The following is a 26,507-nucleotide window of genomic DNA, read 5'->3' as shown; positions in this document are numbered from 1 at the left end:
TCTATTAGCCTTTAAATAAAGAACTATTTTACACTTCATTAGATCAGAAGTCATGGTTAAGACTTATAAGAGTATATTCCCTGTTATTTCTAAAATAACAGTTTAGAAAACAAACTACAAAATGACTTCTATAAAGTAATGACGTTGCATATATTTTTCATTTGTCAAAGGTGGACTCTGACCAATTAATTTTTCCATTTTATAGAACCTGATTTAGAAAGGAAAACATTTATACTCAGATAAAAGAAGTATTTCATTAGCAAACACAGTTAAAAATGTGTGTTTTTTCCAAAAACATTGGGAAATCACCAGAAGCAAAAGGGTATGAGACAAATCCCAGATTCCAGCTTAAAAAAATACAACAAACAAAAAAACACTGTAAGAAATCATTCCTCCTTGGGAAGAAAAAAAAAAAAATGGTTGGGTGCCATTGTGGGAAGAAACATCAGCTTAATTGCAGAAGATCAGTTATCCTGGACAGAAGACAGGCCAGAGGAAAGTGATCTGTGTCCTTTTCACTCCTCAACATTATCACATTGTCCCCTGTGCTGTGGAATATGAAAGCAGTATCTACAGCACACCTCTAGCCAAAAGAGAAGGGGTAACATCAAGGTAAAATACTGGAACTTGGCTGAGGTGGGAAGCAAAGTACAGGTGGACTCCCAATTAGGCAATTACACGACGGTGATAGCACTCACCTCATGTAATTGCTCAGTGAAATCCTCAACAACTACGATGTAACCACCATCCAGAGCCTCTCTACCCTGAGGCATGTCCCTATTTGCCTCAGACCACATGGAGAACCAAAACCTAGAACACAGGTTTTTCACCAGTCCTAAACCGGACCCCCATCAAAACTCATCCTCCCAAACAAATGCAATATTGGCCCAAACAGTTGTTAGTTCCAAGGGAATATAAGCTCACAGCAGAAAATAATAAGATGTCTGAGGAGTGCAAGTACCATGAAAGAGCAAATAAAAGCAGAATTAACAGACCAAAAAAAAATATTTAAAATTGGCATATTAAATGTTGCTAGAGAAAAACTGGAGAATACTGAAAACGTGAGAACAAAAATCTACCAAGTAAAACCAACTGGAAATATTATCATGAAAAATATAACAGGAGAAATAAAGAATACAATAAATTGACTGAATAATAATAGAAACAAAGGAGAAATTCCTGAGGAAAAACTGGTAGAAGAACTTCGCCAAAAAATTCTGAAAGGGATAAACAGAAGCAGAGAATGAGAAGAAACAGGTAAGACAGAGGACTGCAAGAGAGGAAAGATACACGTAGAAATAATGACAGGATGTCTCATAATTAAAGGAAAATGTAAAATTTCAGATTAATAAGAGTTCATGAAGTACCAAAGAGAATGAACACAAAAATGCAAATTCCTAGACTACTCCAGACCAACTGAATGAGAAACTTGGGAGTGTGGCCTAGCAACCTGTTTTAACAAAGCCCTCCTGGTGACTCTGATGCAAAGTTTGGGAACCATAGCTCTAGTGCTTCTGGAAGTTTATAATCCTCTGAAAATTACATGTAAAATTTGCTATTTAAGTATATCTTTCTGGGGAAAATGTCCATACCTAGTATCAGATTCTCAAAAGAATGTTAACAAAATTAATATCTATTTGTATTAGCTCCGCAGTTTTCAAAGTGTGGTCCATGGTCCCCTGGTGATCCCTGAGACACTTTCTGGGGGTCTGAGAAGTCAAAACCATTTACAAAATAATATTAAGATGATTTTAGCTTTCTTACTGTCAAGACAGTTATAGTGCAAGATCTTATAACATCATGTGTTGGACATTTGGAAAATGTACTCATGGTGCTCATGATGGTGCAAAAGCAATGGTAGGTGAAACTGCTGGCATCTTGGCATGAACCAAAACAGTGGCAGCAAACTATACAGTCATTGTATTCTGTAGAGTTGACATATATGGACATATATTAGTCATTGAATTTTTCACCACCAGGCCCTCACAGTTTTAAAAAAAAAAAAACGCCACCAGTTTCACTTAAGAATGTCCTTCATGAAAATGTAAATATTAATTTTATTAAATTCCAACCCCTGAGTATGTATCTTTTTTAATATTCTTGTGGCAAAATAAGAAATACACATTAAGCACTTCTGCTACACACCAAAGTATGGTTGTCTTGAGGAACAACCGTATGAGACCGTTTGAGCTCCGTCTGACCTGTGTATTTGGTAAATATTTTCTCAAGAATGAACAAAGTGAGCCTGTCACCTCAAGGAAAACAACAAACAGTATTTGCTCCCAATGATAAAATGTGAGCTTTCAAGCAAAAAATGAGAATTTTTTAAAACTTGTATCTGCCACCATGAGCTTAAAAGTTTCTCGATACTTAAATGTGTATAGCTATAAAATCCATTTATATAAGACAGACCAATGGATTTCATTTCATACATAACAGAGTATGAAAAATTTATTGATATGGCTTCAGATTCCACATTGCAACTAACCTTTAAGAAACTACTACTTGTCAAGTCTGGGTGTAGTATCAAACAAAAAAATCTAAGATTATCTGAAAATGCTATTAAAATATTCCTTCCTTTCCAACTACATATCTGTTTAAAGCAGGATTTTCTAAATATACTTCAATATACATAATAAAGCACAACAAATGGCATGCAGAAGCAGATGAGAATTTGCCTGTCTTCTATTAAGTCAGACATTGACTAGCAAAGTGTAAAGTAATGCCTCTCTTCTCATTAATCTGTTTTAGGAAATAGTTACTTTTTATTGAAAGTGTGATTTACTCTAACATAGAACAGAATTTTTTATTTTCTCAGTTTTAATTCCTAATATAAATCTCCATCAATATAATATATATAAACAAAAACTCGTTCAATTATTTTTATGAGTGTAAAAGAGTCCTGAGATCAAAAGTTTGAGAACTACTGCATTTTGACTATAAATTTTTGCAAGGGCAGGAACTGATGCCATTCCATCATTTTGCTCCTTATAGCACTTACATTTATTGAGTTGTCATTGAACCACTATAAAACCTTAGGATTCATGCCAGATTCCTGAAAAAAGACCAAAGGGGGGAAACACACTATGAAATTGTCTCAATGACTGTTAATTAAACAAGCTGCATGAAGTTCTTTTGAATTTCCATAAACACCTCATGAATACTTAGTTTCATACTGCCAAAGAAGGACGATAGTGACTCTCAAAAATGTGAATTAACAAAAGAGATGAAAGGGTATCCTCAACGCAGCACTGCTAAATATGCTACTTTCCATATTTCATGTTGGTAATATTAAGAAATGAGTTCTCTCTAAGGACAATAGAGAGACCATAATGCACACTATGATAGACATCCATCCCCATTTTTAAAATTTTAATTGTGGTAAAATACCTTTAACATAAAATTTACCATCTTAACCATTTTAAACTATCAGTTCAGGGGCATTAAACTTTCAAATTGTTGTGACTCCCATATGCTTTATTTACTGTTCAAAATGGTTTTTTTCTTGACTGCTTCCATGAATCAAAGCATACAGCAGCTTATCTTTGAGATTTTTTAACAAATTTAAGTAGTTTTTTAAAGAAAGGAATTGCTAACATATCCTTCTTCCATTAAACTACGAGGTTCTTCGAAGATTACTTCCAATCACACTTTTTATGTTTAATTAGCAACTGATCAAAAGATCAGAGTCCAGTATTCTATTAATCACAAATGTTCCAACAGCCTACTTACTAAAAGCATGGTCTCGATCAAATCCTAGTCATGTTTTAAGAGAGCATCTATATGCAGTTTTGCTTTATTTTAAATGTCTAGGAAAAAAGCTAGGGGAAAAGATGCCAAAATGACTATTATTAGCTGCACTGGGGTAGTGAGATGATTAACTACTTTCTACTGAACTTTCCAAAATGTGTACAATTACTTATATTTTCAGAAAACAAATTTGAGAAGGCAATAACAAACTGTCAAATAATAAAATACTCAAAAGAGTTGATTTCTTACTGCTACCAACTTTCTATTTGAGTAGGATTACCCAAACAATTTTAGGACACTCAGATAGGGGTTTAAATCTGGCTCCATCACTTAACAGCTATGTGACCTTAGACAAGACACCTGAGTCTCGGTTTCTTCATCTGTAAAACAGAGTTAAAACCTATCTCGTGTGATTGCTGTAAGGATTAAATAACACAGGGAAAGTGCAAAATTCACTTGAAAGCTTTTTTGTTGTTATTTTTATTAGCTTTTACTATTATTTAGCAACAATATCAATACTAAATTTATTCGTTTATATGCCAACAGAGCAGTAAAAGCACTTTGATGACAAAGAACTAGACTAATATATAAGAATTACCATTTATACATTTAAGAAAGACAGACTATCAGAAATCAGAAGTGTTAACTTACAAGTTCATCTGCTCAAATATTTATAGAGCACATACCATGAACATTTCACTAAACTAAACACTGAACTTCTCCTTTTACCTCAAATTTATCTGCTTTCATAAAATTCCAACAAGGTAACAGCTACACTTTCCTAATGTTAAATTGTGTGGACCTTTTTTGGGGGGGGAAGGGCAACCAAGTTTTTGATAGCTTGTAAAAGTTTTTTAATTAGCCCAAAAGGTTTTTTTGTTTCTTTCTTTCCAAAAGAGAACATTTTCCTGCAAAGACAAAAGCATAGCTTGGCATCTCTTCTCAAGGTACTAGAAAAAAATAGCTAAAATGTAGCTATCAACTGTAATCCCATGTCACTTCTTTCTTAAAAACCCATTTTCCGTCGTCAACATGAGAACAACCTGAGTTTTGGAAATGGAGAACTGTATATCTTATTTATTAACAAGATGGATGAAAACATCAAAATGGTTTCTATGGTTGGTCGATATACCAGAATGAAGGCATCTGATCTTTATGGCTCATAATATACATACATATATCCTAGTTTTTCCAAAGCATTACAGCTGGGCATCAGGAGGTTTAGGTTATTTTTAAACCAGACCTGATGATACAGGGACCTTGGCTTCAAAGATCTGGTCAATCAGTAAATTTAAAACAATTTTTTTTTCAGTTTGTAGTTAATAAAGATTGTCTGCTTCATGTTTTTTTAAATCTACCGCAATGAAAAAAGTTGCAAGTCCACACAAACAAACCAACAAACATCTGCCACCAACCATTAGTTTACTGTTCTACTGAAAAGGCAAAAGGGAGAGGAACATTTACATCACTTTATTTCCCCTTTTTCTACAATTAAAACAAAAATGACAAATCTTAACTGAATAGGGAGCTGTTACATTCCCAAAAAAGTCTCAAAAAAAAAGGTTTACGCTCACACTACTTTAATTTTAATTTTATACACAGATTCCTGAACCAACAGGCAAAACAAGTTTCCACTTGACAAAGAACCCGGCAATTCACTGCAGGGAAAAGCAATCCTGAATATCTGATGAAGCCTTAAAGGGAAAACCCAGTAGGCACACAAAAGCAAAACACTCATAACTTTCCTCAATCACTCAAAATCAAATGATTTTTAGAAAATGAACCTCAAAGTTATCTTGAGCACCTAGGCTTTAGTATAAATCCCCAAAACACCGACACTACTCAGTTCTTATTATGAATCCACATTGATGATACAGGTATTAGGCCCCCCAAGATCAGAGCTACATCCCACGTTTCTGAGTGTTCCTGTCAGAAGAATAAACATAGACCAAAGTAACTTCAAGCACTCTGACATACAGGAAAAATAAGAATTTAAGAGGCTCTTGTGTCTTCAATCGTATCTCACACATATTTTACAATCAACTACCAGAAACATTTCTTTGTCCATAAAGCAAAAGCAGGCTATTAAATACATTTAAGAATAAGCTACTGGGCTTCCCTGGTGGCGCAGTAGTTGAAAGTCCACCTGCTGATGCAGGGGACATGGGCTCGTGCCCCGGTCCGGGAAGATCCCACATGCCGCGGAGTGGCTGGGCCCGTGAGCCATGGCCGCTGAGCCTGCGCGTCCGCGCTCTGCAATGGGAGAGGCCACAACAGTGAGAGGCCCGCGTACCGCAAAAAAAAAAAAGAACAAGCTACCCTAGTGTTTTCAACTGCATTTCATCGCAAGACTCATGATGATGCTGATTCCTTCCTAAAACCTAACACTAAAATAAAATACATTTTCTTAGCATGATTTACATTCCTTGACCACTTTTCTTCTCCTGGGCTCTAAGCTTAAGATACCATTTTTTAAAAACATATTTACGCTCACAACTTGGTCCTTAAAGATATGTCTTCTATTCTCCAGATATATTTCTCTGGTCTTTTAACTGACAAAGAATCACATCTGGTTTGGAAGGAAGGCACACCTAGCCTGCGATCTATTCAGTTCCTTGGGAACAAAAGGGATGCCCCAGGGGAGGAAAAAAAAGGCAGGTGACTAAACTTCTTGTTATTAAAACTTCTATGTAAACAGACTATGAGGAAGACATCTTAACTATAAAACGCCCTTAGCACAATGTCTCTGGTAAAGGCTCTCTAGAAAGTGGCATGTAGGCTATATAAACTAAGATATAAAATGATGTTTCATAATTTAAATGCTACTACTGTAAGAGATGATCCTGCAAACCTTCCTGTGAGACTTCATCTATTCTAGGTCAGACCTGCATGTCCAACATGAGGAGGAAGGACAAGGGGAGTTACCCTCAACATCTCAGACCTCTATTTTTATCCTCGAAATTACTTAGCAATTAATTTCTGTAAAAATGAGCGGTAGAAAAAAAATGAGGTCAAATCCCATGTAAAGTTCTTATAAGAAGAATTTGAGCAGAAAAGCATCCCTATAGACAATATACTAGAAGAAAATGCCCAAAAAAGACAAAATTATGCTCTACTATTTCAATAATAGCTAAAAGACAATGTGAAAATGATGTAAGATATGAAAAACTAGCATGTGTGAATTAGAAATAAGATGACAGAACTCAGAAAATAATTCAAAATAAAAGAAAAGGTTATTCCAGAAGTAAAGACTAAACAAGAAGGAAAACAAAAATGAAAAAAAAAATACCACAGACAATGTCTTATGACAGGGATCAGCGAACTACAACACTTGTGCCAAATATGGCCACTACCTATTTTTATAAATAAAGTTTTATTGGAATATAACAATACCCATTCATTTATGTATTGTCTATGGATATTTTCATGGCACAAAAGCAGAGCTGACCAGTTGACACAGTTTAAAGAGAGACCACAGAGGGCATGAAGCCTAAAATATTTACTGTCTGGCCATATATAGAAAAACTTTCCTAACTCCTGCCTTATGAGAAATGAAAGGTAAAAGGGGAAGACCTAAATAGACATTTCTCCAAAGAAGATATACAGATTGCCAACAAACACATGAAAGAATGCTCAACATCACTAATCATTAGAGAAATGCAAATCAAAACTACAATGAGGTATCACCTCACACGGGTCAGAATGGGTATCATCAAAAAATCTACAAGCAGGGCTTCCCTGGTGGTGCAATGGTTGAGAGTCCACCTGCCGATGCAGGGGACACGGGTTCATGCCCCGGTCCAGGAAGATCCCACATGCTGCAGAGCAGCTAGGCCCGTGAGCCATGGCCGCTGAGCCTGCGCGTCCGGAGCCTGTGCTCCGCAATGGGAGAGGCCACAACAGTGAGAGGCCCGCATACCGCAAAAAAAAAAAAAAAATCTACAAGCAATAAATGCTGGAGAGGGTGTGGAAAAAAGGGAACCCTCTTGCACTGTTGGTGGGAATGTAAATTGATACAGCCACTATGCAGAACAGTATGGAGGTTCCTTACAAAACTAAAAATAGAACTACCATACAACCCAGCAATCCCACTACTGGGCATATACCCTGAGAAAACCACAATTCAAAAAGTCATGTACCACAACGTTCACTGCAGCTCTACTTACAATAGCCAGGACGTGGAAGCAACCTAAGTGTCCATCGACAGATGAATGGATAAAGAAGATGTGGCACATATATACAATGGAATATTAGCCATAAAAAGAAACGAAATTGAGTTATTTGTAGTGAGGTGGATGGACCTAGCATCTGTCATACAGAGTGAAGTAAGTCAGAAAGAGAAAAACAAATATCATATGCTAACACATATATATGGAATCTAAAAAAAAAAAAAAAACTGGTTCTGATAAACCTAGGGCCAGGACAGGAATAAAGACGCAGACGTAGAGAATGGGCGTGAGGACACAGGGAGGGGGATGGGTAAGCTGGGGCAAAGTGAGAGAGTAGCATTGATCTATATACACTACCAAATGTAAAACGGATAGTTAGAGGGAAGCAGCTGCATAGCACAGGGAGATGAGCTCGGTGCTTTGTGACCACCTAGAGGGGTGGGATAGGGAGGGTGGGATAGGGAGAGTGGGAGGGAGAACACAAGAGAGAGGGGATATGGGGATATATGCATACGTACAGCTGATTCACTTTGTTATAAAGCAGAAACTAACACACCATTGTAAGGCAATTATACTCCAATAAAGATATTAAAAATAAAATAGTATAATCAAGGACCTTGCCAGACAATAGAAAGTATAGAAAGATTCCCATTCCAGGACTGAAGCATTCTGACTCATTTTTTTACCCACTGATGGGCAACAGTTTAGAGAACACAGTGTTTTTTTTTTTTTTACTAGAAACTACATTTGTACAGTGAAGTGGGGGGAGGGACAAGCATGGACATGCTGAAAAAAATCAGGAGAAAAAGGAGTCAGGCAACCTCTACATAGTTAAATGTGTGTTGATGTAGAAACCACTCAAATCAAAAGAAAGCATAAAACTGCCCTACATATTTTGCTGGTTTTGATACTGAAGTACCTCATATTACATGTCCTAATTCAAGTCATATGTTAATTAATGTTAACCATTAAAGTTAACCAGGAAGCCTATTTCAAAATTTCTTCAATTTAAAGTAAATACCGTGAAATTTCAGAATTCAATGCTTCGTTAAACCTTTTTTTTTAATAATGACGTCATCTGAACTTTTCTTTAAAAAGAGACGTCATCAGGGGGCTTCCCTGGTGGCGCAGTGGTTGGGAGTCCGCCTGCCAATGCAAGGGACACGGGTTCGTGCCCCGGTCCGGGAGGATCCCACATGCCGCGGAACGGCTGGGCCCGTGAGCCATGGCCGTTGAGCCTGCGCGTCCGGAGCCTGTGCTCCGCAACGGGAGAGGCCACAACAGTGAGAGGCCCGCGTATAACAAAAATATGTCACTACTAGGAACTGAACTCAGGAGATATATCGTTCTAAATTAATGCTATTTCTAAAGCTTTGACTACTATCCTTTGAACAATAGAAAACCAGGGTCAAGAATCTTAATTGTAGAAGAAAAAGTCTTATATAAACTCGTCAACAATAAAAGACTGGATCATTTTGATATGGCTATCTTAAGAAGGTATTAGAAATAGTACTTTAAGAACTGTATCAACAGTGGAAACTGAAGACTATGTTTCTAGTTGTGGATAGGGTGATTCCATTATTAATACTGTCTCTAAGCTACATTTTAAACTAATAATTATCACAATCCACAGTGAGATAGAAAGGATTCTTAATTCTGCTGCTGGAAAGAATTACGGTTAAAAAAAAAGCATAAGGATTTAAATATGAGTATGAGTTCATACCACTTCAGAGGGTCTTAAAAATGGTTTCATTTCACTCTATAGAACTATATTTATATTTAAATGGAAATAAAGGCATTAATTAACATTCTTCCTTCCCATCTTTGCTTGGCTAGCTTGGACTCATCCTTTAAATCCCTGTTTTAAACAATCTCTTTAGAAAGACGACTTCTTTAAATGATCTAAAATCAGGACAAGAGTCCTTACTGCCTGCTCCAAAAGACAGTATAGTGTACTCTTCCTGTCACTCTAGGTTATACACTTTGTGGGGTTTTGTTGTTGTTGTTATTTAATTTCCCCCCCCCAGACTGAAGCTCCATAAGGGTAAGGACTACCTGCCACTTGAAAATTGTGTCAGTGTTTAACATCAACCTATGATAAGTAATAAAAGATTCGTGCAACAAAAGAACTACAATTTTTAAACCTTTCCATCCAAGGGACTGTACCAATTTCCTATCTTCAAAACAGCTCTTCCATGACATTCAGTGACTAGCATTCTAACCAACTAATAGTCAACTGAGAATTCCTTTAAATATCCAGGCTACACATGATGGAGAAGACTAGATTTAACAAAGCTTTAATGCTTTAATGCTAGGAACACAAACATGAAAGCATGGTAAATTGACTACAGGGTGTTGTGCATTTAGACCATGGACAGTCTTACTGTTTTTGTTCTTTTTTCCACACTGAACTAAAAAAAATTATTTTTTTTCTCTTAAAAAGCCAGTTCAAGATTAGGTTCTCATAACTACAACATAATTACAGGGCTGTTTTACTGTTTGTCTTCTAGCTTATCTGGGTACACATAAAACTAAAACAGAATATAAAGTAACTATTGTGGCAAACAGAAGATGTGATTTGGGAGATAAGCACTATTTTATGTGTGACTAATCCTAAATCAGTACATTATTACCCAAATTAATATAACTAGCTATCACCTGTTAGTGATTACTTGTAATGCAATATTGTGAGAAATGACAAGATCTGTGAAACAATGTGTTAAAATAGTCAAATATGGAATAAAGTCTGCAAAAGCAAAAGGTCTCGTTTCATTCATTATAGATCTATCATTTGGCCTAAAGAAAAAGAAATGATTTTTCATCTAAAATAAGCAACACCGTGAGCATGCATCTACTTAAATGGAAGCCTGTTTATGACTCAATTCACTATATTCCTAACAGTAGTGGCTACATTTCAAGAATGGACCCAGCCATCTAATAATGATTTCCTGTAAGTGTTTCTCATATTGTTGATCATGACTCATTAATGGGAATCACAAACAGCATTTGTAAGAAAGGAAATGGAATAGGATATAAAATATCAGAGTGCAACACATGTAGCAAGGGATAGAATTGTTTCCTGAAATTTTGACTCAGTTTGTGTGTGGGTGACAATATACTGCTAAGTATGGGCTGCAAAAAATAAAATGTGTGAACACTATTCCTGGAGTATATGCCCCCAATTACTTCTTCCCCCCAAACACTGCCAAAGTAGAAACTCCATCAAAATTACTCACAAAAAAGAAAAGTGACCTTAAACTTGGTATGTTATAATTGTTTAAACTTGATATCACAAACTCTAAAATCAAAGTTTAAATCCAGGTTCCACTACTTCTAGTGAACATGGGCTTATTTAAGCAGTATGTGCTCCACTTGTGTCATCTATAAAATGAAGATAAAAATATTTTCCAAGTTGTGGTAAAAATAAATAATGTATTTAGTAAGTTTAACATATGCTTTACCATTAACAGAAAAAACTGAAGGAGAAACTTAGCAGAAGTAATCTTCAGGGTATTACCTCTGATGTTTGTGTGTGTGTGCCTGGTGCTTTTTCATTGTATATATTTCTATACTACATTAATTTTACAATGTACATACAACATATACATTTTTAATGTAGCGTTTCTAATGTATATAACATTACCTTTATTTTTTTTAATTTATAAAATTATTTATTTATTGGCTGAGTTTGGTCTTTGTTGCTGTGCGCGGGCTTTTTCTATTTGCAGAGAGAGGGCGCTACTCTTTGTTGCGGCGCGCGGGCTTCTCACTGCGGTGGCTTCTCTTGTTGAGGAGCACGGGCTCTAGGCGTGCGGGCTCAGTAGTTGTGGCCCGCAGGCTCTAGAGGGCAGTCGCATGGGCTTAGTTGCTCCACAGCTTGTGGAATCTTCCCAGACCAGGGCTCAAACCCGTGTCCCCTGCATTGGCAGGCAGATTCTTAACCACTGTGCCACCAGGGAAGCCCTACCTTTATTTTTAAAAATATCAATAGTAGGTATCTAGGCAGTGAGATTATAGTCCTTTTTGTTTTATATTTCTCTGTATTTTATAAAAATATGTTATGTGTTTTTAAAAGAAAAGAGTCAACTACTTGCTCAAAAAAAAAAAAAAAAAAAAGACAAAAGTGTGTAGTGCTCCAGTGTTTAGGAATTAGCATTCTGGGGGGAGAACTTATGCGCCAGATGCTTCTCACTAAATCCTCACACAACCTCAGTGTATCACTTTTGCCCAAGAGAAAATGGAGGCAATTGAGATAAGGTAAATTGTCTGCTACAAAACTAACAAACAGCAGTGTCCATAACTTCAAAGCCTATATTTCTTCCGCCACCACATAATGCATCCAAATAGTCTTCTCCAGTTGTTTCATACAGGCACCTTTCGATCTACCCAACTGGACTGTAAACTCCTTGCAAAAGGGGGGAAAGTTTCACTAACTTCATTTATGTCTCTCATTGGCCCACTAAGACGACGATAGCTACTTCTACACTTGTCGAGTTACATTAAACTTCTTTTGGTCTATACTGTCCTCCTGGGACCTACTCTTGCAAAAACGAAATAAACTAGCAAACAAACGACAAAACTACTCTAAGACTGTTCAGATCTAACTTTATTCCTGCACACTCGTAACTGAAAAAGTTTAAGTATACCCATATCCTGAGTACCAGTAAAGGAGTTTGGGGATGAGTACAAGGATCACTGTGCAAACACTAAAAAGAATGGATTCACACGTTCCCCTACCACGCCCCCCGTCACCCAGGCACCACCTAAAGAAAGGAACCTCAAGTCTTCCCGAGAAGTGTTGAAGAACCATAACCACGCCCCCATTGTTCCATCATAATAACTTGTTTTCTTTCCCGACCCGGACCCCCGTCCCCAACACCAAAACGCTTAATAAGCAATTCAAAGTATCTGACCTGCAGCGAAGTGCAGGGGAGAAGACTTCCGGCCGGCCATGTCCTTAGCATTCACGTTTGCCGCGTCCACCAGCCTCTTTACCCGGGACACGTCCCCATTGCGACAGGCCTCCAACAGTTCCCGGAGGGCCCCGCTCACTGCTGGGACCCCTGGCCCAGGTCCTGCTGCCCCAGGTCCCAATGTTGCTGTGGTGCTAACTCCGGCCGCCTCGGGGCTCTCCGACAAGCTCGATCCGGGGGAGGATGGAGAGGAAGATGAGGAAGAAGTCGGGGAAGAAGAGGACGACGGTGAGTTGTTACTGCCACCGCCGGCTGGGCTGGGAGCGACCCCGACGGCAGATGAGGCAGGAAGAGCCGGGACCACGGGAGCTGCGGCGACGGTACAGACTGTGCTCGTGGTACTGCAACAGCTGGTACTGTCAACCGGGTCCGGGGATCGGGGCCTGTCGGGCGGATCCCGACTGCCATCCCCCTCCGGCAGCGCTAGGCCGTGCCGCGGGGAGGCGAAGGGGGCCAGGCCACCCACAGTAGGGGAGGCTGGGGTGGTCCCCGGGGCCAGGCCGGGGCTGAGTGGGGGGGGAGGTGGCGGCGGCGGCGCCGAAGCCCCTGGGGCGGGCTGGAGTTGTTGTTGATGATGGTGGTGATGATGCTGAGAGCGACGCGACGCCGCCATCTTCAGACTCCCCCAGCACTGTCACTGCGGCAACGGCCCCACCGCCCGCCCTCACTTCCGACTGCTGGACCAATTAGCACCCAGCGCACAGGAAATGATGCTGGGAGCGGTGGGCGGGGTCAGAGAGTGGGCGGGAAGTATTGGGAGCTCCGAGAACCGCCGCGGAAGGGGGCGTCGCCCTGTAGCTGAGGGGCGGGCTTTGTGACTCCTTGGCGGGCTGGCCGGGGAGATTTGAAAGCTGGAGCCAGCCTAGGCTTAAACGGGAAGCTTTTCCTGCCTTTCTCACTTTTCAGCCTGCTTACCTTGCCCTGTTCCGTTCAGTTGCCAGGTCTTCTTCAGTCTTCCTTTTCTTGCTCCAGAGCCTGCTATTGAGGTGGAACTCTGTGCAAGGTATGTGTCGTTTATCAAATATCAAGTGCCCTTGTCTGAAAAATGGACTAGTATCTACCTCACAGAATTGTTAGCGGGATTAAATGAGCTAACATATACAGAGTGCTCCGTACGTTAATAAAACACAACTATAATTAGCCCATTGGTAAATTTTATTTGAAATGCAGACTTTTTCCCCTCCCCGTCCCCCCCAGTTAATCCCTTGGTCTCTCTATCCCTTCTCTATGAGAGTTCACTTTATGTATTGTACTTCGTTAATATCCCATTTTAAAATAGTGGTTCGGATTGCCAGGATTGAAATTCAAGCTCTGTCGTGAACGAGCTGTGTAAATTTGGACAAGCTATTTAACCCCTCTGTGTCTCAGGTTCCCCTCTGCAAAATGGAATTAATAGTTCAATAAATGTTAACTATTAAAATTGTGGTTTTTTCCTATTCTATTATCTCTGTACTTTTATTTCTCACCTTAAGCTTGACCCAAATAATTACGAATATGTTCCTTTCTTTTGAATTCTTTTTAGCTGACCTTCTCATGTCTGTTCCTCTCATCCCTCCTCCCTCCCCCTCCCAAACTAAGATAAAAACCTGACTGCTCTCCATCCATCACTCACCTTCAGAAGCCATTCTTCAGCAATTACTTTATCTCTTTTTCCTCTGCCTATACCTACTTTTTTTGTCTACCATCAAAAGAAATGTACCAATGAATGGGATAATCTCAGTAAGGTCTGCATTTCCTGCCTCCTGTTTAATAGTAAACTAGGCATTTTGGAAATTTAGACAAACAGCATTATTCCAAGAGAGTGGACACAAATGGAGCTTCTGTGTCTTAAGAAAAACCCAAGATTTAGATGGGTCAAGTAGAAATTTCGCTTCGCAAAATACCAAACTATGTGATAAATTTTTCTTTCACATGTTCATTATGAAATATAAGTGTGATGCTAATATTCCCATCCACATAAATAGGTAAGTTTCTTTAGGACTACCATCTAAATACAACAAGGTCAGGAACATAATATTATGAGTGACATTTATTGTCATCTAGTCTGGGGTTGCAGATTATAACTCTAACATTATCCATGTGTTTTATAAATTTGTGCTATTGTTCACATATTGACAAATGTGTGGCTGGATAGGAAGACTCCATCGGTGTAACTAAAATCTGTCCACAACACACATTCTCCTGGTTTTGAATCATAATGCACAACAGAGGGTGGCATTGAGGAGTGGGGGTGAATCAACATGATGCATTAGATGCCCATAACTCACCTTGTGCCCCCTTGACTATGACCTTCTCCCTGAATGGGAAACATAGGAATTATCTCACTGGGTACCCTGATGGCCAGTTACTCATAGATCACAAGAAGTAGTAATGTTCACCCGAATTCAAAATGCATCTAGCATGTCTGTTTATCAGTACAAAATAAATTTTAAAGTTTCTGCTGGTTGAGATAAAAAGGCTGAATTGCCTGAAACTATTCTACTGGTAAACTGTGTCTGAAAATGCGTTCAATCAATTGGAAATTGCTTTTTTCCCCTCCGCTGGAAAGTAGTAAAAGTACTTAACATTAAGTATTTATAAGGTTTGGGTTTATATGGACTAACGTTGAGCTCTAAACATGAAAAAGCAGATACCATTACCCGATCTTTTATAGCTAAACAATTCCATGAGGGATGCACTGTACCCTCGTGAAAAGAGCAAAGCTTATAGTAAAACAAACCTGGGATTGAATCACATCTCTAATGATTACTAGTTGCCTAGTCTTGGTAGATATGCTTCAGCTCTGTCATTCTAAAATTCTGATTTTATTGTAGCATTGTCGTGAGGATTAAAAGTCCTGGGTGTTTTGTAAGCACACCTTGATTGTTAGTTTCATGCTCTAACGTGTCATACATAAAGTGTTAATAGCCACTATCGGTAGCTGTCTCCTCACAACTTCCTTTACGACAAAGATAATGACTAGAAATAAATAGCCACTATTTTACATGTAACAGGAATCTTAGGCAGAGAAAAATCAGGTTGAATTGTTTCTTCATCTGAAAATTCAAGATTTCATATGGGCCCTGACTGTTTCCAATAATTGTTGCAGATCAAATCTGTGTAGCATCTTACCATTTTCAAAAATGTTTTCAGAAAAATCATGTCCAAGTGGTATAAAAATGTGAGCACATAGCACTCTCTTAAGCCATGTTGTTGATACAAAGGAAAGAGCCACCAACTCAAAGGTCACTCACCTTCTGGACCGTGTTGTGATGTTTGTTTTTCCCCCAAAGGACACACTTTGTAAATTACACAATTGTGAACTTGTGCAGTCTCCATATTTCAATTAGACTTGGTGTGTTTATTCCATTCATATGCTTCCCAGTAATCTGCTCCACATTCACGTTCACTGGTAGTGGCTCCAATCTACTAAGTCCACTTATTGTTTGATGCTCTGTGCAACGCCTCTTCTGCAACCACAGCCCAAGCTAAAGCTATAGTTTGGCTGAGGCAGTGCCATTTCCTCACCTGGGCCTTAGAAAAAGATAATGTTATCCTTATGTCATTTAATGCCCATGGTGCCAAAGGGCCAGATATCTCTATGAAGATATTACTACTAAGCTAAGAGAATTTTTAGCTGAAGTTTCATCCAGAAACCCGGGAGAATCTTTTTTTGTAAAGCTATAGGTGGGCAATAATTCCAACAGCTGCAATCATGCCAACCACATTGTATCAGACAAAATTTTATTTAAAAAGCAAAGCAACTATTACAAGGCAGGAAAATTACAGTAATTTAAAGATCCCCTATATATTAGTTTATTAGCATCCCCCCACCCTTGGAAATTTTCAGTAGCTTTATATCTTTTACACAGCAGGGTCCTCTGCATATTGCTCACAAGACATCCATAGTCTGCCCTTTTGATAACTTGGCTTTTCTCCGAGTATGGTCTGTACACTTGGGAGGAGTATTGAGTTGAGCCAGGAGTGTTAGTTCCAGGCAGAGAGGCAATATAAATATAAGACAGTAGTTAAGAATGTGGATTCTGCATTTAGACTGCTTGGATATGAATCCTAGCTTTGTCACTGGCTAGTTGTGTGTGATTAAAGGATGGCCCACCCTATGTTCTAACAGGGATAAATAAAAACCTACTTGCTCTACTTTAAAAATGGTAAACTAGCTTTCCTGCCCAAAGCATTTCTTGTAAACATTTTTTCCACAAGTAATTAAAATCGTACATATATACCTCATTAAGGGTTAGCATGTGGCTTCCTCACTCAAAAAAGATAAATACCTGGTCATAAACAAGTTTAGAAAAGTTCCCAAGAGTTCTGGAATATATTGATGAGGAATGATATAACTAGCCAATAATGCATATGTAATGATGTAATATGAAATGATGGCTTACAAAACTTTGCATGTAGCCAATCAGAATAGGGCTGATGCCGCTGCTAACCAATAGATTGTGAGGCACACCTGGAGGGCTCAGCCTCCCCAGCCAGAACACAGGGCCAGCCAGCCAAGCCTTGTTGAGTGTTGATTCCTGCGACTGTCAGGGGTTGCAGGCTCCCACATAATGATGGTGAGCCGTCTCCTACCTCCAGTGGAGATTGGAGCAAAGAACTCTGGGAGCAGAGATCACCAGACCTACTGGCTGGAAATAAGTGGCAGCCGAGGGAGCGAGAGGCACTAGTCCATCCCAGAACAGGATTCCACCCGCTTCTCCAGGCACTGACTCCTCTTGCCTGCTGGCATTGTTTGGCTTGTTGAAGGAAATAAATGAGTGAAACCTGTTTGAGTTAAATGAGGTGTGTGTGTGTGTGTGTGTGTGTGTGTGTGTGTGTGCAGTTTCTCTTGTTGCGCATTCCTTCATATCGTCTTTGTTTTGAAGATGTTGCTCAAAATAAAACATTGAATAATCCAGAAGTTATTCAACCTCTGTAAACGCATCTGCAAGGTGGGGATATTAAGAGTTGTGAGAAATAAATGAGTTAATATATGCCACGTGCTTAGAACAGCTTCTGGCACATGCTAAATGCTATGTAAATGTCAACCGTTATTATCAAAAACTGGAGAAGGCCTCTGGTATGGGACATTAAAGGCTACCTGGGAGACAGCACTGGTTTTGCCTGTCTAATAACAAACAGGTTCCTTTTCACCCAATAATGTTGATATGCAGCCTCTTGTACATACTTCTTTTTTCACAGTGTCTTAAAGGAAGGTCTAATAATCTTGGGAACCGGAAGGGGAAAGGCAGCTATTCCCTCCTGGCTGTAGTCGTGATGTGTGTGCTGGGTGCAGTGGGGGGTGGAGACTCTGCAAAGAAGGGATGCTCAGCCTGGAACTTCGTGCATCTCTCCCTCAAAACATTCTGTCCACAGTACTGAGAAACCACAGTGGCTATAGTGTGGGAGTCCACCATAGCCCCCTCAAGGGAAACCAACACAGCCATGGTTCCTGAGGTCAGTGACACATGGATGTCTGCAGAAATCTCCCACGGAAGTTGAGCTTACCACCATAAGTCACCAAATACATGAGAGGGGCCTACAGCATGAGAGAGAAAATGCGAACCCAACAAATGAAAGGCCCTGTATCAGAGAAAACGTAATAGAACAATCCAACATTCATTTTTATATCCAAATAATAGTGCCCCAAAGATAGCCATGCCCTAATCCCTGGGATCTGTGAATATGTTACCTTACATGGCAAAGTGGATTCAAGGTTGCAGATAGAATTAAGACTGCTAATCAGCTGACCTTAAAATAGGGAGATTTTCTGAAAAGACAATCTAAGGAATGGGAGAAAATATTTGCAGAGGATGCGACTGACAAGGGATTAATTTCCAAAATATATGAACAGCTTATAAAGCTCAATATAAAAAAAAACCCAATCAAAAAATGGGCAGATGTAAATAGACATTTCTCCAAAGAATACGCATAGATGGGCAACAGGCACATGGAAAGATGCTCAACATTGCTAATTATTAGAGAAATGCAAATCAAAACTACAATGAGGTATCACCTCACACTGCTCAGAGTGGCCATCATCAAAAAGTCTACAAATTATAAGTGCTGGCGAGGGTGTAGGGAAAAGGGAACCCTCCTTCATTATTGGTGGGAATGTAAACTGGTGCAGCCACTATGGAGAACAGTATGGAGGTTCCTTAAAAAACTAAAAATGGAGTTACCATATGATCCAGCAATCCCACTCCTGCACATATATCCAGGAAAGATGAAAACTCTAATTCAGAAAGATACATGCACCCAAAGGTTCATAGCAGCACCATTTACAATAGCCAAGACATGGAAGCAACCTAAATGTCCATTGACAGAGGAGTGGATAAAGAAGATGTGGTACATATATGTAATGGAATATTACTCAGCCATAAAAAAGAAATAATGCCATTTGCAGCAACATGGATGGACCTAGAGATTATCATACTAAGTGAAGTAAGTCAGACAAAGACCAATATCATATGATATCACTTATATGTGGAATCTAAAAAAGTGATACAAATGAACTTATTTACAAAACAGAAATAGACTCACAGACATAGAAAAGAAGCTTATGGTTACCAAAGGGGAAAAGGGGGAGGGAAAAATTAGAAGTTTGGGATTAACAGTTACACACTACTATATATAAAATAGATAAATAGGGCTTCCCTGGTGGCGCAGTGGTTGAGAGTCCGCCTGCCGATGCAGGGGACATGGATTCGTGCCCCAGTCTGGGAAGATCCCACATGCCGTGGAGCGGCTGGGCCCGTGAGCCATGGCCGCTGAGCCTGCGCGTCCGGAGCCTGTGCTCCGCAACGGGAGAGGCCACAACAGTGAGAGGCCCACGTACCGCAAAAAAAAAAAAAAAAAAAAAAGATAAGGATTTACTATATAACATAGGGAACTATATTCAATATCTTGTAATAACCTATAATGGAAAATAATCTGAAAAATGTATATGTTATATAACTGAATCATTTTGCTGTACACCTGAAACATCGTAAATCAGCTATATTTTAACAACATTATAAATAAATAGGGAGATTTTCCTGGATTATGTGGACGGCCTAATGTTATCACAGGAGTTCCTAAAAGTGCAAAAGGGTGGCAGAGGAGATTGCAGTGATGCAATGTGAGAAGGACTCAAGCAGCCATTGCTAGCTTTGAAGATGAAGGTAGGGAGCCACAAGCCAAGGAATGTGGGCAGCAGCTAGAAGGTGAAGGTGAGGAAACAAATTCTCCCTTAGAGCCTCCAGAAAACAGTGCAGCCCTGCCAATGCCTTGATTTGAGCCCAGTGAGACCCCTGCCAGATTTATGGCCTGCAGAACTATAAAATAATAAATTGGCGTCATTTTAAGCTACTAATATGTAATAATTTGTTACAGCAGCAATAGAAACTAGAGGGCATTGGAAAATCAGATGGTATGAAGCCCGCTGCCTATTTTTCCACATGACAATAGGCTGAAGTTGCATAGTTGCCGCTACTTGGTATTGCCAGAGGGCAATTGTTCTCTACCATTCCTTTTGTTGATTTACATCTAGATGACTTTACTCAATAAAGACCTGGCCCCTATAGGCACAGGAGTGTTTTCTAAGTGCCAGGTGCTATACCAGGAAGTGATTACCAAAATGAATTAGACATGGCCCTCAACACTGAGTGTTTATGGTCTAGTGGGGGAGATAACGTCAACACGATGTGAGTGCTCCAAGGCCAGTACATACAGGGTGCTCTGGAAACACAAAGCAGCCTGTAACCCAGCCGTGGGTGAGCACTCAAGGAGGGGATGGTGCCATGTCTCAAATAATAAGATCCTACCTCCAAATAGCAGCAGTATCACTGTCACTGTACAGTACTCACTACATATCACATGTACATGACCTATAGTGCGTTATGTCTTAAGTGCCTTATCTTCATTAATTCATTTAATCTTCCCAGTAACTCTACTGTTATTAAATGCATTGCACAGATGATAAAAGTGAGGAACTGAAAACTTAGGTTGCTTGCCCGAGGTCACAGGACACTTAATAGTGTGGAGTCACCATTTGAAGCAAGGTGTTTTGGCTCTGGTGCCCGGGCTTTTAACACCTACCCTCTACTATCTTCTATAATAACTCCAGGACTTTTGCTTGGATGCCAGGAGTGAAATTAATGCCTGTGCACACAGTGAGGCCCAAGTCTCTTCTGGAGCTTTATCTTGCCCTGATTTGCAGAGATACTAGTTCTCTTCAAAGGTAAAATAACTCCCTTTAGCCCCAGTGTTTTCACTGGAAAAGCTTCTAAGAAATGGCTGTGCTTTAAGGAGGCATAGGAAGTAGCCAGACAGGTAGATGAAGGAAGAACAAGGGAATCCTTGCCCTCTTTTCTCTGTGTGTATGTACTTCCTGGGTAATTCCATCCATACCCACGATGCTAATAACACTCATCAGGTAGTCTTTTTTTTTTTTTTTTTTTCCTACGGTACGCGGGCCTCTCACTGTTGTGGCCTCTCCCGCTGCGGAGCACAGGCTCCGGACGCGCAGGCTCAGCGGCCATGGCTCACGGGCCCAGCCGCTCCACGGCACGTGGGATCCTCCCGGACCGGAGCACGAACCTGCATCGACAGGCCACCTCTCAACCACTGCGCCACCAGGGAAGCCAGGTAGTCACTTTTTATTGAGACATTTAAGGTATGTCAGGTTAGTTTTAGCAATCATTAAGCTCAACCACAATGAATGAAGCAGATTTTATCAGGTTAACCAAATTCTTCAATGTCATCTATCCATCCATTTGGTCATTCATCAAATATTTTTGTGTGCATACCAAGTGCCAGGCACAGTTCTACATTCTGAGAATATAGCAGTGAACAAAACAAAACTTCTTGCTCTTGTGAAACTCATATATCCACCCAAGAGACATAGACAATCAGCAAATAGGTAAAACCTATAGCCTGTAGGATGGTGATAAACAATGCTACAGAAAAAATGAGAGCTGGGGAAAAGGGTGTTGGAGGTAAGGGTTGTAATTTAAAGGAGCAAGCATGGGTATATCTGGGGGAAGTGCATTCCAGGGGAAGGCAACAAAAAATACAAAGGCCCTGGGACAGGAGATAGTTGGCTTATTCAAGGAACACCAAGGAAGTTCATGTAGCTGGAGCAGAACGAATGAGGAGGTGAAAAGAAATAGAGTCAAAGAATAACAGAAGATCAGATTGTATTATAAAGTCATAGCAGAGCTGTATTGTAAGTGAGATGTTGGCCACTGAAGGGTTTTGAGCAGAAGAGTGGCATTATCTGACCTCTATTTCTAAAAGCTTACTCTAACTGCTGTATTGAAGACAGATTATAGGGTGGAAGAGGCCATTAAAATGTAAGAGATGATGGTGACAAGAAAAGAAGTATGAATGACTCCAACGGTTTACCTGAGCATCTGGGAAAAAAAAAAGTTGCCATTTATTACCTGGGGAACAGTTAAGGGAGAAGATGAGGAGTTTGTTTTTGGACTTGTTAAGTTTAAACTTGTTATTAGGCATTCAAGTGTAGATAGTTGGGTATATGAGTCTGGAATTCAGAGGAGAAGTCAGAATGAAGATATAAACAAGTGTGTCATCAGCATATAGACAATTTCTAAAACCATAAAACTAGATGAGATCACCAAATGAGTCACTATAGCTAGAGAAGAAGTCCAGGGACCGAGCCTTGAGGCATTCCAATTCCACTGCTGAGAGAAGCAGGCAACGGAATAAAACTAGTAGAATGCGATATTCTGGACACCAATGAAGGAAGTGATTCAAGGAGGAGAATAGTAGATCAAATTAGAGACCTCAGTTCTTCACCCCTCCCTGTGTCCGTACTCTTTGCCATATGACTTTGTAAATACTCCCCTTAAAGATAGAGCATATTCACCAGCCCTTTGATTTTGGGCTCAAAGACATGATTTTTTTGGCCAACAGAATGATGGTGGAGGTGCCCATGCCAGTTCTGAGTCTGGACCTTAGAGGCATCCTGTGTTTGCACTTGCCCTCTTGCAGTCTATCATCAACAAGAGAGAAACGACCTAGTTAACACGCTGGTCCAAGAAAGATTAGAAACTTACGGAACAGATCAGAACCCATCCTGCCACTTGGAGCCCACCCAGCCCAGTTGAGCCAAGCCTACATCAAAAAACCCCTCGTGTGACCCACAGATGAATAAGCAAAAATGTCTTAAACTACTGAGTTTTGGGGTGGTTTTTTACAGAGCACTTTTATAGCAATAGTTGACTGATAACAAGGAAAACAAGGAGATCATAAACTGTCAAATATGACTGATAGGACAAGTAAAATCAGGACTGAGAACTGACCATGAGATTTAACTACGTGGAAGTTACTGGCAACCCTGAAGAACTGTTTTGTTGAAGCGTTGAGGTGATAGCTTGAATGGAGTAGGTTCAATAGCATGTGGGAAAAGAGGGATTGAAGAAAAATAGTAAAGGCAAATTTTAAAATAAACTTTAGTGCAAAGGGAAAGAGAGAAATAAAGTAACAACTGGAGGGAGGAGTGATGTCAAGAGAGGGCTTTTTTTAATACAAAAAAAGAATGTATATATGTGTATAACTGAGTCACTTTGCTGTACACAGAGACTGGCACAACACTGCAGATCAACTATACTTCAGTTAAAAAATTAATAATAAAAAAGAAAGGGCCTTTGTTTATAGATGTACTTTTATTTTCATATTTGTTTTCTATTTTATCATGTTTTTATTAATGAATAAATACTATTTATATCATTTTATAGAATAAGTTTGCAGATGTTTTCAGATATTCCATTAAAGTAGTTAAAATACCATTGACTTAGTCTACCCAATTTCAAACATTTAGAATATCATATTTGCCAATATCCTCTTTTTTTAATAATAGCTCTATTGAGATACACTTCACATACATTCAATTCACCTATTTAAAGTGTACACATCGGGACTTCCCTGGTGGCACAGTGGTTAAGAATCCACCTGCCAATGCAGGGGACATGGGTTCGAGCCCTGGTCCGGGAAGATCTCACGTGCCGCAGAGCAACTAAGCCCGTGCACCACAACTACTGAACCCACATGCCACAGCTACTGAAGCCTGCACGCCTAGAGCCCGTGCTCCACAACAAGAGAAGCCACTGCACCGTAACGAAGAGTAGCCCCCGCTCACTGCAGCTAGAGAAGGCCCACATGCAGCAACGAAGACCCAGCGCAGCCAAAAATAAATTAAATAAGTAAATAAATAAAAATACTGACAGAATTTTAAAAAAAAGTGTACATACCAATGGTTTTTAGTATATTCAGAGTTGTGTAACCATTGCCACAATCCCTTTTAGAACATTTCCAGCAACCCAAAAAGAAACCTCATACCCATTATCAGTCACTTAAAAGGGAAGTTTTTAAGATGGAAAAAATAAAAGCATATTTTCATGCTGATAAGGAGAATCTAGTAGAGAGGGGGTAATTCATGATGCAGTAGATAGAGGGGAGAATTTCTGGGGCAATATGTCCTCAAGTAGGTAAAAGGGATCAAATCTAGAGGACAATAACTTACAGCTCATCCTTAGTATCACAAAAAGGCAGAGTGTATGGGCACAGAAGCAATACATGGCATACATGGTGGGAGATTGAGAAAGACTCTTGATCGCTTCTTCTTTCTTAGTGAAATAGAAAACAGAGAAGAAAGACTGTCTTTGTTTCTCCTTGCATCTCACTGGCCCCAGTTGGGTCACATGCCCATTTCTAAATTAATCCCTGTTGCCAGGAGAAATCCGTGCATTGATTGACTTGGGCTTGTGCTCCTGAACCAACCAACTCTAAGGAAGTTGGGCTTGAGCTAATCATGACCCCCTCCGGGGATCAGTTCACCAAATGGCATGGCTCATGTTGAATGGGAGAAGGTGGAATGGACACTGTGGAGTCACAAAAATGTCCTCCTCACTTTTCACAATCACAATTCATAGCACAGGCTGACCTCAAAGCCCTAGGCAGAGTGTACTAGTTTCCTTCGGCTGCTGTCATAAATTTCCACAAACCTAGTGGCTTAAAACAACACAAATTTATTCTCTTACGGTTCTGCGGTGAGACATTTGCAATCCGTGGCGCTGGGCTAAAGTCAAGGAGTCAACAATGCTGGTTTCTTCTGGGGACTCTGAGGACACAATGTTTATTTGAGTTTTTCAGCTTCTAGTAGCTGCCAATATTCTTTGAGAGACAGAAGGTGACGTCATGGTGGAAGCAGAAATTGGAGTGATGTGCTTTGGAGGTGAGGGGGTCACAAGTAAGTTTCGCTACGACTCCTCTTGCTTCACTCTTAGAAAGACCATTGTGATTACATCAGACCCACCCAGATAATCCAGGATAATCTCCCCATCACAAAATCCCTAATTTAATCATATATACAAAGTCTCTTTTGCCATATAAGGTCACATTCATGGGTTCTGGATTTAGGATGTGGGAATATCTGAGGAGCCATTATTCAGCCTACTACAATGAGAATGCCAAAGAACCCCTCATCTGAAGAGGAGAGAGAGGCTGCCCTAAGGGGCAGATTTGGGTTAATTTACCACATGGAAGGAGCAGGAGAAGACAAAGCATCATATTTAGTCAGAGAACTGCGAAGGGGTTAACACTGTCCTTCCTCAGGGGCATGTCAACTTCCTATGATAATTTTGTCCACAGAGATCTAGATTGCCTTTCTTTTCCGTGAGACATCACACTGGCCCATCACATTGAGGATAGTATTCTGATTGGACCTAGTGAGCAGGAGTTTGTAATGACTGTGGGCTTATTATTAAGACATTTGCCTGTCAGAGGATGGGAAATAAATCCGAAATTCAGGGGTCTTCTGCCTCTGAAGGGGCATGACAAGATATCCCTCCTAAGGTGAAGGATAAGTTGTTGCATCTGGCCCTACTACAATCAGAAAAGAGGCACGACGCCTAGTGGGTCTCTTTGGATTTTGGAGGAGACATATTCCTCAGAGCGTATGACTCCAGCCTATTTACTGAGTGACCCCCAAAGCTGCTGGTTTGGTCCAAAACAAGAGGAGGCTCTCCAACAAGTCCATGATGATGTGCAAACTGCTCTGCCGCACAAGCCAGCAGATCTAATGGTGCTTGAAGTGGCAGTGGCAGATAAGGACGCTGTTTGGAACCTTTGGTAGCCTCTATATGTGAATCCCAGCACAAACCCTTAGGATTTGGGAGCAAAGTCCTGCCATTCTTTGTGGATAATTATTCTCCTTTTGAGAGACTGGCTTGCTCCTGGGTCTTAGAGAGACTGGCTGCTTATGCACGGCTCACCAATTTACCATGTGACCTGAACTGCCCATCGTGAACCAAATGTTGTCTGACCCACAGAGCCATAAAGTTGGGCCTGCACAGCACACTCCGTAATCGAATGGAGCTAATATATAGGAGATCGGGCTTGAGCAGGCCCTGAAGGCACAAGTAAGTTACACGAGGAATTGGCCCAAGTGCCCATGGCTGCCACTCTTACATTATTTTCTCCCAGCCCGCATCTGTGGCCTTGTGGGGAGTTCCCTAATGAAGAGAAAACGTGTGCCTGATTTACAGACGGTCCTGCACAATATTCAGGCACCACAATATGCAAGAGCACTGCAACCCCTTTCTTAGTGGTAAAGGGAAATCCTTCTGTT

General features: G+C 40.1%; 1 protein-coding gene across 2 annotated transcripts in view; it reads right to left on the bottom strand.

The window, feature by feature from the left end:
* The window catches only part of TNKS (tankyrase), a gene marked incomplete at its 5' end in the record, with an annotated part of 176,260 nt that extends 162,755 nt beyond the window's left edge, over nt 1-13,505 (bottom strand). For both annotated transcript variants that reach the window (XM_082680365.1, XM_082680366.1), the window contains one exon: nt 12,833-13,505. In XM_082680365.1, coding sequence (XP_082536491.1) covers nt 12,833-13,505 — 673 coding nt within the window. The remainder of the gene's footprint in view (nt 1-12,832) is intronic.
* Between the last annotated feature and the right edge of the window lie 13,002 nt (nt 13,506-26,507).

The sequence above is a fragment of the Grampus griseus genome (genome assembly GCF_964374135.1).
Source record: "Grampus griseus genome assembly, chromosome: 21".
NCBI classification, from domain to species: domain Eukaryota; kingdom Metazoa; phylum Chordata; class Mammalia; order Artiodactyla; family Delphinidae; genus Grampus; species Grampus griseus.
The sequence above is the reverse complement of the archived record's forward strand: the minus strand, read 5'-3'. Positions and strand labels throughout refer to the sequence as shown.